The 18,804-nt window shown below is 47.9% G+C and overlaps 1 protein-coding gene across 2 annotated transcripts in view; it reads left to right on the forward strand.

Moving 5' to 3' along the window:
• Nucleotides 1-18,488, forward strand: part of VASH2 (vasohibin 2) — a 34,484-nt gene extending 15,996 nt beyond the window's left edge. The window contains exons 4-7 of one of the 2 annotated variants that reach the window (XM_064709087.1): nt 738-812; nt 9,348-9,729; nt 11,539-11,654; nt 16,084-18,488. In XM_064709087.1, the coding sequence (XP_064565157.1) occupies nt 738-812; nt 9,348-9,729; nt 11,539-11,654; nt 16,084-16,153 (643 nt within the window). In that variant the 3' untranslated portion in view covers nt 16,154-18,488. Of the gene's footprint in view, nt 1-737; nt 813-9,347; nt 9,730-9,962; nt 10,150-11,538; nt 11,655-16,083 lie in introns of those variants that run through there. The other variant, XM_064709088.1, reaches the window with a different exon arrangement.
• The last annotated feature ends 316 nt before the right edge of the window (nt 18,489-18,804 follow it).

Consider the following 18,804-nt stretch of genomic DNA (forward strand, 5'->3'; position numbering starts at 1 on the left):
TGCTGTCCCTGTCAAATAATTGTACTCCAGAGATGGTGTCTAGATTGTGCCTAAACTTTGGGAACTTGCAAAATCCTGGGCATGTGTAGTTTCCTGCGCTCCTGCAGGAAATTTTGTGGTTTTTGCCACTTTCCCTGTCCACAGGAGATATGGGGCAGCAGCAAGACAATTACCTAGTTTGCAGGGATGTGAAGTGTCTGTGTTGGTAGAGCTTTCTGCAGTGCAGGCTTTGACAAAAAGGCAATAAATTCTGGTCTGCAGCTGTAGCTATAGGATTATGCAGGCATTTGTAGCTTTTAGGGGGCCAGGTAACCATCCTCTCTCTCCTGGTTTGTTTTTTTGTTTGTTTTTCCTGCAGAGGAGAGCCAGGATTATTTTGAAAATAAGCTGAACTCAGTCCTGCTCTGGGATTTCCATGACTGCCAGCTCATGCAGTTCATTGGGCTTTGTGTTACAGTCTGAGGTGATGCTCAGGGAGTTGCTGTAGGATGCAGAGAGGACTGCATCCCTCCCATTCACCTTCAAATCTTTTTTTTCCCTCTTCCTTTTCTTTTCCCCCCAGTCATCCTCCAGAAGTTAACAGGACTCCAGCAAGTCACTAAGGGGAGAATCAAGTTCCCCAGCTCTTGCTGAGATGAGAAATGGAGGTGTCTGGCTCTTGGTGTATGAGAGGACCTTTTGATTTCTGTCAATTGCTCCAGCTGGAAGGACTGAAAACTGTTTTGTTTTTGTTCTAGGTTAATGGAGACAGCAAGAGAAATGACCAGGGAGTCCTTACCTATCAAATGCCTTGAAGCAGTTATCCTGGGGATGTATCCTTTCATGGGCCTGTGCCTTTTTCCACTGCAGATCTGTTGAATGCATTGCCCCTCACAGGTGGTGTTTGAGAGGTGAGTGCCAGCAGCTTGGGGAGCTGCCCTGCTGTTCATCACCAAGGTGCTGAGTTGCCTGCAATTGTAGGTGCGAGTTGGGATGCTGTGTGCCAGCTCATGAGTGTTGTGACTTGGCCGTGCAGGCTTTGCCTCCTGCCCTGCTAATCTGCATAGTGTCAGGATCTGACCCAGAGTGCCCAGATAAGTCCCTTCCTGCACAATCGTTGTTTTCTTTGTTAGCATTTCTCTGTTGGTTGTTGTTGAAGCTGGGTAGCACCCGAGGAGGTGGGTTCTGCTCTGTGTTTGTCTGATGTTTAGCTTTTGTCTCTGAACCTGCAGCTGTTCTTTGTGCAGAAACATGTGTATGTTACAGTCAAACATTGGAGCTTCCCCTTCACATAATGCTTGCTTCCCACTCACTCTTCAGTCATTTAGACACTGATTGCTTCTCCACCCACCGGTGCTGTCACTGATAAATCAGCCTGCACCATCCTCAAACACTGGAGGAGGTCAAGGCAGGGCTGCAGGAACAGCTTGCCAGACACATCTTGTCAGAAATGATCAAGTTTCACTTAAAACAAATCCCAACTGAAAATAAGCCCCGGAGCAAGCAATCTCCTGGGATGTCTCTGCAGCGTTGTGCTGGCTGCTGCTGCCCCCTCCCGTGGGACAGGGAGCTGGCAGAGCCTGGCAGGTGGTGCCTGTGAGAATCCATGGCTGCTGGGGCTGGGAAGGGCATGGGCTGGGCAATGTGTGCCAGGGATAGGCCTTGGATTGCAGTCTGAGAGGTGGCTCTGGCTCACAGGGTTTCCCTGGGAATGCTGACAGGCTCTGCATGAGCTGGAGGGATTGGGGTCCTGGGGGCTTGATGTCAACAAGAGACTCAAACCCCCTTCAAAGCCCTTCCAGAAGGAGAAATCATAGAATTATAGAATATCCTGAGTTGGAAGGGACCCACAAAAACCGTGGAGGTTCAGGCCCTGTGTTGTCCAAATGCTTTTTGAACTCTGTCAGGCTGCCTGGTGCTGTGACCACTTCCCTGGGGAGCCTGTTCCAGTGCCCAGCCACCCTCTGGGTGAAGAACCCTTCCTAATATCCAACCTAAACCTTCCTGACACAGCTTCAGGCCATTCCCTTGGTCCTGCCTCTGGCACCACAGAGCACAGACCAGTGCCTGCCCCTCCTCTTCCCCTCAGGACGAAGGTGTGACTGCAGTGAGATCTCCCCTCAGTCTCTTCCAAGCTGCACAAGCCAGGTAACTTCATCCACTCCTTGTATGGCTTCCCCCCAAGGACCATGTTCATTGCCCCCTTTGGGATGCTCTCTAATAGATTTATATCCTTTTTATGTTGTGGCACCCAGAACTGCCCCAGCACTGGAGGTGAGGCTGCCCCAGGGCAGAGCAGAGTGGGACAGTCCCCTCCCTTGCCTGGCTGGCCATGCTGTGCCTGATGCCCCTCAGGACATGGCTGGCCTCCTGGCTGCCAGGGCGCTGCTGGCTCATGTTCCCTCTCTGTGACGCTGTTCTTCAGCCTCTCATTCCCCAGCTGTCCGCACAACTGGGTGTGCCCTGTCCCAGATGCACAATCTGGCACTTCCCTTGTTAAACTTCATAGGTTGGTGCTCACCCAGCTTTCCAATTTGTCAAGGTCTGTCTGCAGGGCCTCTCTGCCCTTGAGGGAGTCAGCAGCTCTTCCCAATTTTGTGTCATCAGCAAACTTACCAAGCATACCTTTGAGTCTTGCATCCAAGTAATTTATGAAGATGTTGAACTGGCCTTAAAAGGGAGCCCTGTGGAACCCCACTAGTGAGTTGCTGCGAGCCTGGTGTGACCCCATTTGCTGTAAGCCTTGTGTGTGACCCATGAGCCTGTTCCTTACCCTTTGTGTTCTGTATTTCTCTAGCTGTATGCTGGATATTTTGTCCAGGAGAATACTGGGAGTAACAGTATTGAAAGCTTTCCTGAAGCCCAAAAAGTTTATATTAACTGATTTCCCTTGAAGTGATGTCAGTGGATCTGTTATGCTTGCCCTTAGTGGTCCAAACTATTGGAATGGGGGAAATAATCCCCAGGTGGAGTTGATGCTGGTCTGCAGGGTCAGTGCGGCTTGCAGTCTGTATTTCTAGCAGTGAACTGATTATTCCACATATCACGAGAGCAAAGGGTGATTAATAACCATGATAACCTGAAAGTGTTGTTGCTGGTTTTTTTGCTTGCCTCAAACCTGACTTGTGGGTTCAGTTTGGTGTTTTTTGCCTTGGGTTTTTTTTTTTTTTTTGAGAAGTGAAGGAAGCAAAATAGTTGAAAGCTGTATTTTATACTATTTATTGTCATTTGAAGTTTCTTCAGACTTAAGATGTGTACGAATATTTCTGTCTCTAGATGCTAATTAAAAAACTCCAAATTAAGGGCAAACTTTTTTGTTTTTTAATTGAGAAGGTTTAGCCAGAGGAGTGTGTGGGACAGGCTTGTCTTGCTAGGACTTCTGCATCCAGTCTTGGAAGTCTCTGTCTGAGAGCAGGGACTGTGTGCTGCTGGTGGTGCAGTAACAGAAGCATGTAGGTTTACAAGATTCATGCACTATAAACCCCTGGCATTTTGCTTGAGTTGTGGGTACACAAAGAGTGTAGCAGTGGTGAGGAGATGGGACCCCTGAATTTGTGTGTCTGGGAAGTGGCTGGAACAGAGCCTGTGCCAGTATGGAACCTCGCAGTGCTGTGATGCACGTGCAGCATGAGGGGTTTTGGGAGGCATCTTTGGCATGGCATGTCACAGACATATTTTATGAAAAATCCTTTTGCTAGGATTTTTTCTCCTGAGAAGCTGAGAGGCTTCAGAAAGGAAATATAAACATTCATTATCTGCTGCTGTGGAATGCACCAAGTGCATCTTTGATTGGTTTCATGTGGTTGTTTTTAATTAATGGCCAATCACAGTCCAACTGTCTCAGACTCTGGAGAAAAAATGCTGCCGAAAGGATTTTTCATAAAATACATCTGTGACAGGGAAATTTGCTGTTTTTTGGCAGCCATGAGATTTTGATGTTCAGCATTGCCCTCTGGATGCAGCCAAGGTGAGGCCAGCAGCATTCCAAGGTCAGGTCCTTTCCAGTGAAGATGTGCTTCCCCTCTCCCGAGTTCCCAGCCAGTGCCTTCACACAGGCCTCAGCTGAGCAGCCCTGTGTGTGTGTGAACCTCTGGTTCCATTCCATGTGTCTGGAAGTAAGGTCCTGCTGTAATTTGTGTGCTGGCAGGCCCTGGGTGTTGCTTGGATACTGGAAAAGCTCAGCCCACTCCAGTGACCCTCGGCGTGAGCCTTCCTTCAAAGGCCGGCTGGCGCAGAGCGGCTTAGCGAGATGTCGCTTTAATGGAGCTGCTTGCTGGCTTTTTTAAAAATTGCCTTTTACTGTGTGACTTCTAATAAAATGCTTCTATAATCCCTCTTGGTGCAGAATTAAGTTTTGCATAATTGCCTGTGCACTTGATCTTGGAGCATTTTTATAGGGCACTGAGATACCCTGTCTGCACACACCAAGGAAGCAGCTGCTCTGAGATGACTGAAAGCTCAAACAGATCTTCCAGTGTTATTTTGCAGCAGTCTGCACAGCTCTTTTTCTCTGTGTAGCTGTCTGAACTGGGTTCATATCTTTGCTTACATGATCTGCTTGTCAGAGCCTAACCAGAAGCATTCCTCCTGCTGTCTTCCCCAGGGCATTGCTCAGTTCAGCTGTAAATCAGCTGAGTAATGGTGCGTTCAGCCCACTCTTTCTGAGCAAAGATCCAATTGATTTGAGCTCATGAAAGGGAATAGTAAACCAGAAAGTGCCAAGGGAATTTTATCTGTGCTGCATTCACTTTATTAAAACGTGGAGAGCAGAATATCAGAGGGGGAGAGGGAAGCTGCACACTGCATCCCTCCTCAGGGAGTCTTGCTGAGTGTGTCCACATTGGCTGAGCATAAATCACAGAAATCACTCCCTTTGCCTTCAGCATCCATCTCCCAGTTCATGTGAGGTAACACTCAGACCCACACAGGGTTTAGAGCCCCTGGCCAATAGTATCATTAAACAAGGAAGAGAAGAGCAATAGTGTCTCAGGAGTGAGAAATCATTCAGTAGCTTCTGCAATGTTCTTTCTGTGGATGCAGTCTGTGGATGGTGTTTATCACCCCTGGAGGCCTGGGTCCATCCATCTCCTCCAGGCCAGCAGGTACATCCCTGGGCTGGAAGTGAGGGATTTCAGTAAGGAGGAGAGTTTATTGCTGTCATTGCATTATATTGATGTCTCTGTAGTGCTCCTTTTTGCCTCCTGCATGCTTGTCTACAGCTTGACCCACTTGCTAACTGAAATATGGGAAAGAAAGATGGTGCTGAATGTCTGCAGTCCCTGTGGTGGCTGTGAAGAGCTGGGAGAGGGCTTTCAATTGCTTACATTGTCATGATCTAATCTTTAGATAGTCCCTCCTCTGACTGTAGCCAGGCACTGCAGAGTAGGTTTCTCAGTCTAAGGGATGTCACCCTGGCAGTCCTGCTTGGGGCAGCTGAACCAGCTGCTTGAGCCTTTCCTACATGGACCCTGGAGCTGCCAGGGGCAACTCTGGGCCCTCTGCAGACAACATCAGCTGTGGGCTCAGTAGCACTCTGCCTCACTGTAAGCAATCCCAAACCCACGGGAAATGCTATCTGACTCCAGCTGGAAACCTCTCTGAGTGTTTATTGCTGGTGGCTGGGGGCCCTCTGAGCAGTTCCTTGGAAAACTAACTCTTCTGGTTTTACTGCAGCCTTATTGGTGGTTTTGAGATTTATTTTCCTCCTGCTCCCCATGCTGCTCTGTGCTAGCAGCTTTAGCATTGCTAAGACCTAGAGCTGCTCCCTTGCTCCCCAGCCTGCTGCCATCCCTCCAGCTCACTGCTGCTCAGTGGCACTTGCTCATGGCCCCAGCCCTTGGGAGTGGCAGGAGAGGGGGCAGCCAGGCACCCTGTAGTTTTCTGTGCTCATCTTGACCAGACTTCAGCAAAAACGCCCTTGCTGGGCTCTTGAGGCATGAAGCACTGCCCCTTTTCAGGGATAGATTCCAGCACTTGCTCTTGTTAAACCTTGTGTGGTTTGTGGTTGCCCATCTCTCCATTTTCTTGAGGTCTCTCTGCAGCACCTTTCTGCCCTTGAAGGAGTCCACAGCTCTTCTCAGTTTGGTGCTGTCCCCAAACTTCCTTTGAGTTCTGTGTCCATGTTATAATGAAGATGTTGAAGAGACCTGGGCTGATGTTACCTGCAGAGCCCCTCTGGTGACTAGACTCTGGGCTGATGTTACCAATTCTTCAGGACTCTCTTGAGCCTGACCTGTGAGCTTCTTGTGCTTCAGTTTCTGCCCTGTTGCCTCTTGTCCTGTTGGTTGGCACCACTGAGAAGAGCCTGCTCCATCATCTTGACTGTCCTGAAGACCCAGGATTAGGAGGCCACTGAGCTTTGCTGCAGCTGCTTTTGCCCTCTCCTGCTCTGCACTGCTTCTCTATTGTGACATGTAATTCACTCCCTGACTCTCCATGCTGCAGTCACAGCCCCAGCTCAGAAGTGTGATTACAGCTGCAGCATTGCTGTGTGCTTTGCCTTTTGTTTGCCACAATACAGCTCTCCTTGGGCAGAGCGGAAAGGAAAGCTGTAATAATGATGCAGGGACAGAGGGGAAGATCTGACGTGCCTTTCCAGCCCATTTGCTGTGTATTTCATCTCGGGTGGGGACTCTCATTAACCAGTCCCTCAGCAGAAGCAACCCATACCTAAAGGTTAATTTCCACAGCAGTTGTTGCGGGGTTGTTTCATGGTGGGTAATTTCTGCCCTCAAAAGATTCTTTTACTCCTACTAAGTATTTAATGAGATTAAATTGCAACTTCTCTGAGCCCTTGTGGCAGAAGTGTGTATGTGTGGCAGGTGGCCACCAAAGCTTTGTATGGACTTAACAGAAAGGCTCTTGGGGAGCAGAGTGAAAACCCTTTCATAATGAGGGGGAAAAATAGTGGTGATGTTTGAAAGCTTCCTAGGTGTTAATAAAAGGTAGTGCTTTTTCAGTTACACAGAATGATAAATACAATGGGCTTTTGCAGGAATCAGTCTGTAGGACACAAATTATTGTAACATGACTTTGATGTACACAGGATGCACCTTTTAAGGCCTGAAGTAAGGTGACCTTTTAAATGAGGTGAGTGTGTGCTGAGTTTTCCAGTTAACAAAATGGCACTGGGCCCCATTCTGCCCTTGCAGTGTATTTATAATCTTTAATTATAAATCATCTACTGGTGGTGGTGTGAAAGTATTTTTCTTGGAGAAGCTAGTCCTAAGGCAGCAGTGATCCAGTGAGACCATCTAAGGCAAACAGAGCTGTTTCTGTTCTGTATGGGTGATGTTGGGGTGACTTTGACGCTGCAGGGTGTCTGTGTTAGGTGGCAGTGGGGCAGGAGGTGGGTGCACGTGGCCTTGGCTGGGTGACAGATGTGTGTGGCAGAGAGGTCTGTGCTCTTCTTCCAGACTCGTGGTCATACAGCCAGTGAAGTGCAGCGTGAGCTGAGCCCACAGTGTTGTCTGTTCCTTTACCCTCTAATACGTTTTCTCCAGGCTGCTAAAGCTGATGACATCTAGCACTGAATACAGCTAAACATGTTTGACATGGAACTGAAAAGCTTCCCTGTGGCTGTTCCAGAAGTTCTGAGTCAATGTGGTTTTCTTTCTGACTTTTTTTTTGTTTGTTTGTTTGTGAAACCCTTTGCTCTTGACTTCAGATTCTAGGCAGTTCATAAACCTCTTATTAGTTGATTTCTGCATTTACCTAGAATCCAAAAGTTTGAATTTGTGAAATTCAGCAAACACTGGGTGAAATATCCCCTTGAGAAAATGGTTTAGAGAAAGATGAGAGCCACTGGATGCTTTTCATGCAACCCTATAGAATGAAGAGGTGAAATGTGGGGTGCAGGCAGAGCTCAGCATCCAGGGAGTCACATTGGTGACTCCCTGGTGGTGGCGTGTCAGGCTGGGTAGAACCCAGAACAGAGTCCAAATTTTGTTTTACAGTCTCGATACAAAGGCTTTTTTGTGCTCTGTTTCCCAGCAGCTGTCTGGCAGCCGTGCTGTGCAGGCAGGGGAGGAAGGCTGGTCACAATAACATCCCAGGATCTCTCAGCTGTGTGGTGGTTCTTGTTTCACTGCTGTTAAATACCTCCTTTTTGGCCATGAGCTATGGAGAAGAGGGGATGCTGGTGATGCCCAGAGCAGAATCCTGGACAAAGCAGGTTCCTGCAGCTTCAGTGGAACTGAGCCCACTCGTCCATCTGTCAGGATGCCCTGACACTATCCTGGCAGTGCTGCCTTTTGGGTGGGGTATTTTGTAGTGGCAGCACCATGAGCAGCTGACTCTGGGGATGGCTCCAGGGTTCCAGCAGGTGCCTCTGGCTGGAGTAACCCCAAGCTGGAGCATTTTGCTGCAGCCTTTTCTGGTCATCCCTGCTCCATCCCCAGGCGTGGGTGGGGGCCTCAGCTGCGGAGGGGAGGGCACCTGCTGTCCCAGGGCCAGGTGCCAGCACGTGGAGCCAGGCTGAGTTTCAGCTGTCCCAGGATTAGCAGCAGGGAGCTGCGTGCGACATAGGTGCTGACGCAAAGCTGCTCGTGAGGGATTCTCAGCCTGTCCTCTCCCTGGCACGGGCCAGCAGCCTCCCTGGAGGTGACCTGCACGTAGCTCCCTTCTGAGCTCACACACTGCACTGGCACAGAGCTTGGTCCTGGCCTCTGCACGTGGTGCCTTTGAAATGGCCAGTCCGTGATTCCAGGGACAGGGTTTGCATTTTTACAGCATTGTTTCTTACCATACCTCTGTGCTTATCTAATTAATTATTCATCTTGGACCTTTCCTTTGGTTCCTCTCAGCAAGGTGTTACAAGGGTAACATGCTAAAACACTCTGTATGAGGAGTGCAATGTCAATGGCCAGTTTACAGAAAGAAAGACAGACTGTCATCTTGGCGAGGAATAAATCTAAATTTCTTGGTACTATTTGAAGACATGAAAATATGAGGCTCAGTAAACTAAGTTGTATCAAACCCTCCAGAAAGGGAGGTAAACACTTTTCCCTTTGGAAGTGTGGGAGTTTGATGTAGGTATCAAATGGGGAGTTTCCACAGATCTAGGGAGGGTGATCTGTCTTTGGGCGTGCTGACCTGAACAGTGTTGTGGTTTTATTTTTTCCCTCAGTGTGAATAAGAGTGATTTATTTTCCAAGCAGTGAAATGGGCTTTGGCAGCATTGGCTGTATCTGGGCACAGAGATGAATGTGAGATGAATGAATTCTCACACAGTGAGAATAAGTTTGTGTTCACAGGAAAGCCCTTTGCCTGGCAGTTAGAAACCCCAAACCTGCTGAAGAAGCCTCTCAGGTGTAATTGTAGCTGCTGCTCTCCCAGCACCGTTGTTGCCTTGATGCAGTGCACCCCAGCTACTTAACCAACGGGCAGCCCTCGGTGGAGCGATTCCCCATCAGCTTTAAAACCCACTTCTCAGGGAACTATTTCCATCACGTGGTGCTTGGCATTTACTGCAACGGCCGCTACGGCTCGCTGGGCATGAGCAGGCGCTCGGATCTCATGGACAAACCTCTCACGTACCGGACTCTGAGCGACCTCATCTTCGAATTCGAAGACTCCTATAAAAAGTACTTGCATTCGGTGAAAAAAGTGAAAATCGGCTTGTACGTGCCGCACGAGCCGCACAGCTTCCAGCCCATCGAGTGGAAACAGCTGGTCCTTAACGTCTCCAAGATGGTGCGCACAGACGTCAGGAAGGAGCTGGAGAAGTTTGCCAGGGATATGAGGATGAAGGTAGGTCCATGCACCTGGGTATTGGGCTCAGGAGGCAGCTGTGCCTTGTCCCATCCTGCATCCTTGTCCCTGTTGTCCCTTGCTGTGTGTCAGCCTGAGATCATGCAGATGTGCTGGGGGGGTGCTTGCATCTCTCTTTTTGGTGTGCTTTCAAGCCCTTACAGCTATTTAGTTGAAGTATCTCCCCCTTAGCCTGGGAAACACTCAAACCCATACTTGTCCCTGGCTGTCAGGTAGCTGTTGCCCAGTTTGCTTTCCTCAATGACTCCAGAAGAAGGTGATTGGGAAGAATCAGCATGGCTGGGGCTGGAACTGCTGGGAAGAGTGGCTTGGTTGCAGGTAGGGGGGGTCTGTGTTTTCCACCTGAGCTGCAGGATGTTCCATGGGACATCTGTGTCAGTGGTTGCCTCTCCTTGCAGGACATGCCAGGGGGCTGGTGTCTACTACTCTCAGCTAAATCACAGAGTAGGTTATGTGGGACAGGCGAGTAAAGTGACTCCCTGACACTTCCCTGCTGGCTGGTTGGACTGAAGAGCTCATTGGGAAACAATGGGGAGACAAGGCAGGCTGCCAGGGGCCTGCAGGGTTTGGCTGCCCTTGGGCCTGAGGGGTGTCCCTGACCGTGCCTCTGAGCCTGGCGTGGGCCAGGAGCTCTTTGTGGTCGTGGTGGAAGCAGATTTGGTGCCTGTCCAGCTGGCTGCCAGCAGCGAGAGCAGAGCAGGTGTGTTGCTAAGAATGGCTCTGGCTCTTGTGCAGAGGTATGTGGCATGGTGTCCAAGTTATTCTGGGTTCTCTCCCCTTCCCCGCTAAAGGACGGCTCCTACGTGGCAGCCACGTGCCTTTTTGGCTGCAGCACCTGCCCCTTGCCCTGACCTTGGGGTGAGCCCTGCCAGTGGCATCAATGTTCTGCTGCCATCTCTCCTGCCCTGCCAAGGAGTTTTGAGGGCCACCTTAAACCATGCTTAAGCATATGGGCCTGATTACTGGTGTAATTAAGTTTGGGTTTTTTTCCTTCTTCTCTATTCATGTGCTTTTAATACTGTCCAGAGAGCAAAGAGGCTCGAGTTGAAGAAGTTCACATCGGTGGATGACTTACTGAATTTCCTACTTGTTTTAGATAGAGGGCCCAGCTCTCTGTGTGCACTGAGCTGTGACACTGGGTCTTGTCCCAGTGAGTGCCTCGGGGCCAGGACCACAGCTCTGAACCCTTGAAGGCTGAAAGCCCTGCATCTGATCTTTCCCTTAAGTTGCTACAGAATTCAGAGGGCTTCCATTGTGAGTGGGCTGGGTTTGGAGGATCAGGTCTTTAAAGCTGTACAGAGTGTGAGTGTAATGCTGAGGGCCCTCTGATGTTGGAGGGCCTGGAGGATGGGGGCAAGCTGGAGACCTACTGAAAAGCCTCACTGTCAGAGTTCAGCCACCAGCCTGAGAGATGGTCACCTCTGTTTGCTGAGAGAAAAGCTGAGAGGGTGATGTGGCTGCCTGAGTTTCTTTCAGCTGAGGCTCAAAGCCATTTTTCTTATCTCTTGCCGTTGCCAGCTCTGAAGAAAGCCGTGGATGAGACAGTATTCAGCTGGGAACTGAACTGGTGACACCAACTAATTCTTGCAGGGGGCCCCTGAACAGCTATCACATGATAACAGCTTTGAGTTCCTCTTAACCTGGGCAGGGTTTGAATAAGCCCCAAGGGACTGAAGGCTCTTTGTGTGCCATCCCTGCTACTGTATGAGGCCCTTTTTTTAAATGTTTATTTGCAGTGAATCATTGCCTTTATTGAAGGCCACTTCCTTCCCTCCCCATCTCCCACAGATTCTGAAGCCGTCCAGTGCCCATTCTCCGATGAAGGAGAGGCCCCGGGGAAAGTCGCTGTCGCCGCGCCGGAGGCAGGGCAGCCCTCAGAGACGGGCCTGCAGGAGGGACAAGTCGTGAGTATCCCTGCCACCATCCCTGCTGGCACAGGGGAGGCTGCTGCTGGCACTTTGCTGTACACAAATTCTGTGCTCACTGGCACTTACAGGGAAACTGCACCAGGTGCCTTTGGTAGCAAAGGGGCTCCAGAAGCTGCTGGCACTGCTGATGTCCTGGCATTGCTTCCAGTGCTTCCTGCTGCCTGGTGGCCCCTCCATGCAGAGTCCTTGCACTGTGCAGCTTACAGAGACAGGAGAAATGTAAACTTGTCTTTCCAAAGTGACATCATCACTTGAATTGTATTCTTTGATTTTAATCACCTCAGAAAAAACCGAGGCTGCTTTCCATGTGTGTCATAGCCAGGAGTTGTTCTTGAGCTGTGTGGGGAAGGATGGATGCAATACCTCTAAATGGATAAAACTGTGCTTCCAGATCCACAGGCCTTTTACAGGCACTGGCAATTCAGCCTCCCCTACCTTAGATGTGGAGGAGCTGAGTTCTAGCTGTGGTGCTCCATGCCAGGAAGCTGACAACTGTGAAAGCCTATACGTAACCCAGATTAGTCACATATTTATGATCCTTGCTTTTTAAATAGGCTCCCAGACTACTGTCTCAGCACTTATTTATTTATTTTAAAGCACCTAACAAAGACATTAGACTAACCTTCTAAAGATAACTTCAAGATACGTTAGCAGCAGATGATTTCACAGCAAGCTTTTATTTTTACACGTTCATTCACACGCAATCCACGATGCTGTGCTTTGGGCTTCGTCACTGAGAGCTCCTTGTTTAGTGCATAGATAATTATAGTTGTGATGGGCTCAGCTGCTTCAGGCTTCTCCTCCTAGATTCTCTTTGGGGAACAGTTTCATTTTGAGTTTCTGATAGTGCTTCTGAGTTGCTGGAGTGGATCAGGTATTTCTGGAGAGGAATGAGTGTCACTGGGCTTGAGGAAAACCACCTCTCCAGTTGAGGTGGTTTCCTGAAAAAGCTGCTGGGCATGTGGCTCCTCTGCAGTGACTGATCTCTCCTTGGCAGCTTTGCTTTTCCAGGACAGAAAGACAGGGAGTGTACAGATGGCCTTGCAGTGGCTTCAGCACCTGTTACTTGCTCAGTGGTTCTGCTCTGTTGCTCTGCATCAAGAGCAAATTAGATGTAACTCTAAAATAAACCCTGGGTCACCCTGACAGAAGATGCAGGACCCAGAAACATTGTGATGAGCTGTGAGCCCTGAAGGGGGAATGGCATCCCCAGGTCAGGGATGAGCTGAATGACAAATCCCAACACATGCAGCGGTTGACGTAAGGTGAGAAATAAAGAGGAGAAATGGGTTATTCTCTTCTCCATATTGGTGAATCTCTGAGAACCTGATGGAGTGAGAGGTCTTTGTGTTACACACAGAATAGGAAAGAGTCAGGTCTGCTAGGCTTTAGGCTGGGATCCAAGCTAAAGAATGGCTGTGCTTATCAACACTGTTTTGTTTCTTTGTGGATCTCTTACTCACATGCTGTAATTACAGCTTTCTTGAGCTGGCTGGGGAGGGGGAGAGAAGCCTTTTGCTCCAGTGTGAGCTGGCAGGGGCAGAATAACACATTCATTTGAAAGGCTTCACCTGCTGATGACAAGCTGTTATTACAGCTTGGGTTTTTTCAACAGTAAAATTATATGGGCCTGCTGGGAGAAATCTCCCACTGAAGGATATGGAGTGTGAACTAGAGTATCTTGGCCGGATTGTTTCTGAAGGACAAAGGATGAAACTGTGCTTAAGGATGGAAGAGGATTTCACAGACACAAACATTTAACTTCTCATCCTTGCCCCTTCAGCTTTGTTAGGTAAATGTTAGTGGTGGCTGTCAGCAAGCCCAGGATTGCTTTTCAGCCTGGAAATGCAGCTGCAAGGCAGGTGGGGCACACTGCAGGGCAGGTGGCAATGCAGTACCCAGTGCATGCCTGCTAGGAGGCTGGTGTGTAGGCAAATTGCAGCTTGTTAACTGAGCTGTGAGCAGTCCCTGTGCTCCGAGCCCACAGCTGGTGTGATCCTGCATGGATACAGAGCATTAGATAGGGCAGTGTCAATCCCTCTGGTGAGTCTGAAGCGTTACTGTGTCCACTTGCCCATCCTCTGAAGTCCCAAAGCAGCAGGGTGCAGTAAATTGCATTCCTGTGCTGGAACAGGCAGTGAAGAGTTTCATCCTCACTAGGAGCTCCTGGAGCTGGAGGGGTTTGGGGAGAGTTGCTGTGAGTTTGGAAGGGAGGGTCATGCAGTAGCCTGGAGAATCTCTGCTCCTAAATGTCAGCTCACCAGATCTATTTCCTTTCACTTTCATGTTGAGCCTTAACATGCATACTCTGTGACTGGCTGGCAACTCTGGCCTTGTGTGCTTCCAGCCCAGGGTAGCTGCTGAAAGGGAAGTTCTGCTCATCTGTTTTATCAGGGTGTGCAAGGGGGCAGGAGTACATCAGGATGTGTAACATGAGGCAGCTCCAGTGCAGAGAGCTCATGAATGCTGTGTGCCCAGCAGCTGGGCACAGCTTGCTCAGAGGGCCTCAGAGGGCATGTCTGGCATAGTCATGTGGCACCAAGGAGAATGGGATCTGTGGTGCCTCTGGTCCAAGTCTTGTCTTTTCCTGAAACTTATGGAGGACAGACTGTTTGTAGCTAAAAGCTGCAGACAGTTGTGGATGGGTGGAAATGTTCATGTCACCATGGGTGTGCAGTGACTCCCCATCCCTCCTGCATAATCAGAGAAGGCACTACCATCGAGGCATGCTTTAATTAAAACCATATTGTGACCCTAATTAAAGGGAGGGAGAAAAAAGGTGTGAAGAGAGTCCCTAAATTGGAACGAAGGGGAAAGGAAGGACACTGGAAGTCTCATACAGTGCATCTCTTGCTGGTCTCTGACTCCTATACAAGCTCTGAGTGATGTAGCTTGTTTACTGGTTAGTCAAATCCCATCTGCTCTGAAGGAATAATAAGGAAAAATGCAAACTATCTTACAGTGATTTGTTGTAAGTGTGATCCCTTCCTGCAAATAAGAGAGACCAGTGAAGACTTATTCTCTTTTGTGAATTACTTAAATTGAGACAAACACAAGGCATGGTGCAGGGCAGTACTGCAGTGAGGATGGTGAGGTTATTATGAAAGGGGCTTAGATAAATGGCAAAGCAACAGGTTTCATTCAATGTGCCACTAGGCAGAAGGGCATTAGATGCCTCAAATGCTGTGCAGATTATCACCAGGGATTTGGTGTTAGCTCTTAAAAAGAAAAAAATTTAAAAATCCTTGTTGAATTGAACAATTAAAAACTATTTCAGAGGCTCTGTTGCACATATGCATGTGTGAGCTATACACTCTTAGTTCTTGGGGCTGCAGCAGTACAGCTCTTCCCTGTGTGTGCCCAGCAGTGTGCCACAGGCAGGGCTGGGCTTTCCCTGTTTTCCAGCCTGCCTGTGGCACTGCTGCCTGCCCTGAGCTGCTCCAGTGGGAATGGGCTGGCAGCCTGCAGCAGGGAGATAAGGGCCAGCCTGGCTGAGCAAACTCAGGGGTCACATCTGCTGCAGAGGGAGCAAAGAGTAATAAGCACAGAGAGCTGGAAAGCAGGGCTGAGGAGCTGAAAACACTGGAGCAGCCTCCCATTGTACTGCTGGGTCTTTAGCTGTGTTTCTGCAGGGAAGCAGACATGCTATGGAGTACTAGAGAAATGTGTGCTTTAAACAATGTCTGTCTTCAGAAAAGCAAACACATGGCTTAGTGTGAAAGCAGCCAAGAGCCTGCAATAGATTCTCAGATTAGACACTTCCAGACTATAGATCAGCTGGATAGTTTTGCTTTGACAACTTTGTTGCAGGAGCTTTTCCATTGCTTGCTAAAAAGAGAGAGACTGATAGCTCAAGGTTTCCCTTGGTTCAGGCTGTTGGAATACTTAAATGGCCTAAAAGCATCCATGTGTGTGTGATTGCTCAGGTGAGTGGTATCAGAGTGCTGGATGCCAGGAGGCTGAGGGGAGTCCACCCTGTGTTTTCTGTTTGGTGAGCTCCAGCCCTTCACACAGACGCAGCCAGGAGGAGGGGCAGGCTGGGGTTGAGCCAACACGCAGCGGCCGTGTGAGAGACCCGGCCTGTTTGCTCTCAGCTCTTTTGGCTTTGTTCTAAAAGCTGGAGTCCTGCTCCGGGGTGACGACAGGTGGGGTGTGTCTAGTCTTAGCTACTCCTCTCTGAAGTCCAGGAGGGGGTGCTTCAGGCTCGCATCCTAAATTCCAGCTTGTCAGAGGCAACACACAGATAGCTCTATCGCAGTAGCTCCTGCAGCAGATTTACCAGGATTGTGTTTAAGATGACAGCATTAGTTCTATCCACCGTCCCTGTGGCTGCTGAGCTCCCCCCAGCTGCACGGCCGAGCGGGATCGCTGGTGAGCAGCGCCCTCTTCCCTCCCCTGTGCGCAGGCCGGCGGTGCTGGACAAGAAGGGAGACCTGGCTGCACTCAACGAGGTTGGCTACCAGCTCCGCATCTGACCAGTGCCACGGCTCCTGAGGGCTTCCCGCTGCTGCCGCTGCACTTTACCTGCACCCCCTCGGAAGGAAAAAGGAATGGGACTGCTTTTTAATTTATGTACTCTCACAATAAAAGTTTGACCTAGATAATAGGGGGTAATTGTTTTTGGTGGCGGTATTTATTTCAATTACAGAAAAGGCATCAGTGAAGAGAACCTAAAATTAGATTTGCCAGAATATGAGATTTTTTTTCTCTCCCATCATGTAGCAGGTGACTTCAGTGGTGTGAGTTTCTTCAAATATAATTTCCCTGTACAAGTGTTAATTGAACTTGGCCTTGTGCTGGGTGGTTGCATTGGAGTAACTAACAAATCATATTCTTAGTATTAAGATGTGCTGGGGTGCAGTGCAATTAAAAAAAAATCATATTCACTATTAATCTTTAATTCAGCAATAAAAGCAAGCAGTGAAGAAGTGGCAAAGTTTTTAAAGTATCAGTATTACCTCACTAGACTTAATAGATATGCAAAACTGTCAGTATTATTGTTTTCTAACCGATTTGTACTGTTTCCCAGCATTACTGGGAGTATTAAAACAGCACTGGATGTTTTACTGCCACCTCTGTTATTATTTTCTGCGTGTTGCCGAAAGATGTTAAGTAATAGTAATATGCAATGTATTCTTAACACTGACATCTTGTTAGGCAAGATACAAGGTTTGAGGTTTTTTAAATGATGATAATTGATGAATAATGAATTTTTAAACTTTCATAATTTTTTTTATACTTTTGTCACAAGCTTTTAGTCTTTCTGAACTACACCGCTGAAGCACAAAACATAGAGATTGCTGTTTTGTAGAGACAAGTCAGCTTTTCTCTCATACATGTAGTACCTGGAATAATGGAAAAACTGTGGGAATTGCTGACTTGAGTCTATGTGCTTTTCTCTCCACATATTTATGTGCAAATTTGAACCTTGTCTTTGAAAGGCTGGGCAGTCTCTGATGGTGATGCCTTGACACCTTGTATTAAATCAGGCATGGTGGGCTGAAGTCAAACCCGCCGTGCTGTGCAGGGAGTTTTCCTGCACATGTTGTAGTTACAACTGTTTAGTCAGACTTGAATAAGGAAGTATGACTGAAATAAATGAAAATCAAGCTTGTCTGCTTCCTCCCTGCTCAGTTGTATTGTTGTAAGACTTGGCTGAAGACCTGTGATGGACAGCAGTGTTCTCAAGTGATGCGGTAAGACTCGCTGGGGTCCACCATTCAACTTGGTGAAGTTCTCTGGAAGCATTTGAGTGCTGCATTCCTGGAATTGTTTCATTAGGTGCCTAAATATAAACTGGATTATTGTACATGTCCAGCCTCTACCCTCTGTGCTGTGCTCATAGATGATGCTGCCATGGGCCTGGTGTACCTCCCCTCCTGGGCACTTACTTTTTTGGGATCTCGATGAAGATGGATGCTGTTACAGACTGAGAGTAATGCTTATTCAAATGGAATGATGTAAGCTCCTAGGACACTTCCATCAGCCAGAAAATGAAGGAATATAAAAGGAAAGAATTGCTTGTTCACAGACCTCATTGCTCAAAAAACTGAATTTCACCTGCCTAGGACAGGAAGAAAAAGCCAAGACCCAGCAACCTTCTACAGCCAATGAAAGGCTTTCTACTGATTAAGAGTTCAAAACCTCTAGAGAAAGAACTTTTCAAAAGTGTGACACCTCTTTATCCAAGTTTACCATATCAATATCAGGAAGGCCTTTCCCATCCCTCTTTCTTTAAACTTTTCCACTCCTGTGTTCACAGCAAGGATTTTTTTGCTTAAGGAGTGAAGCTGAAGAGAGGGAAATACTCTTTTGGTAGAAATTCTTGTGTAATTTGACATCAGCTGCAGAGTTTTGGTTTCAAACTGTGCTGCCCAGTGTCTTGTGACCTAAATAATTTTTTTAATGACTTCTCATGGATAAAATGATGTCGAAAAACTTGATCAGCTGTATCCTGTAGCACAATGTTACCTGATATGTTGCAACTTTTTTCTATGAAACCGTGGTTTACTTCAACTCAAATAATGATTGTAATATAGTTTCTACCCTTGTCCAGCACACTTTATTTTCTCTTAACTGATACTGAAGCTTTTTAATGCTGTAGAGGTGTGTTGACAAATTGCTCTTGGTCCTTGTTTAAAGTTCTGCTGAAATATTCTCTTGAAACTTGCTTATGATGGCATTTGTCTTAAGTGTGGTTCAAGTGACAGCAAAGTGGTCAAATAGTATAGAAAAACATGCATGACTTTTTGGGCTTTTTCTCATCTCTTGTATATGTACAGCATGAAACTTCAATAAAAGTATCATGGTAGTCTTTTTCTATGACTTATGTGTGGGTTTTTTTTTGTTTTTGCTCTTAGCAAGGGTTGCTACAACTGAACAGTGTTTTTACCTGTAATGTGGGTGTACCCAGAAATTTGTTGCCTCTATCTAAGTATGCTGGCATCTGTGAGGTTACTCAGATGCCTGAAACCAGACAGAATCCAGGATCAAACAGGTTGTCATGCTCAGCATCAATCTCACTGTTAACAGGCAGAAGAAAGATCTTCAGTTACAACTACCTATGACTATGACAAAAGTAGACCCCTCCAAATTCTCAGCAATGTAAGCTGAATGTTTTGGCAGG

Source organism: Zonotrichia leucophrys, chromosome 3, assembly GCF_028769735.1.
Source record: "Zonotrichia leucophrys gambelii isolate GWCS_2022_RI chromosome 3, RI_Zleu_2.0, whole genome shotgun sequence".
NCBI classification, from domain to species: Eukaryota; Metazoa; Chordata; class Aves; order Passeriformes; family Passerellidae; genus Zonotrichia; species Zonotrichia leucophrys.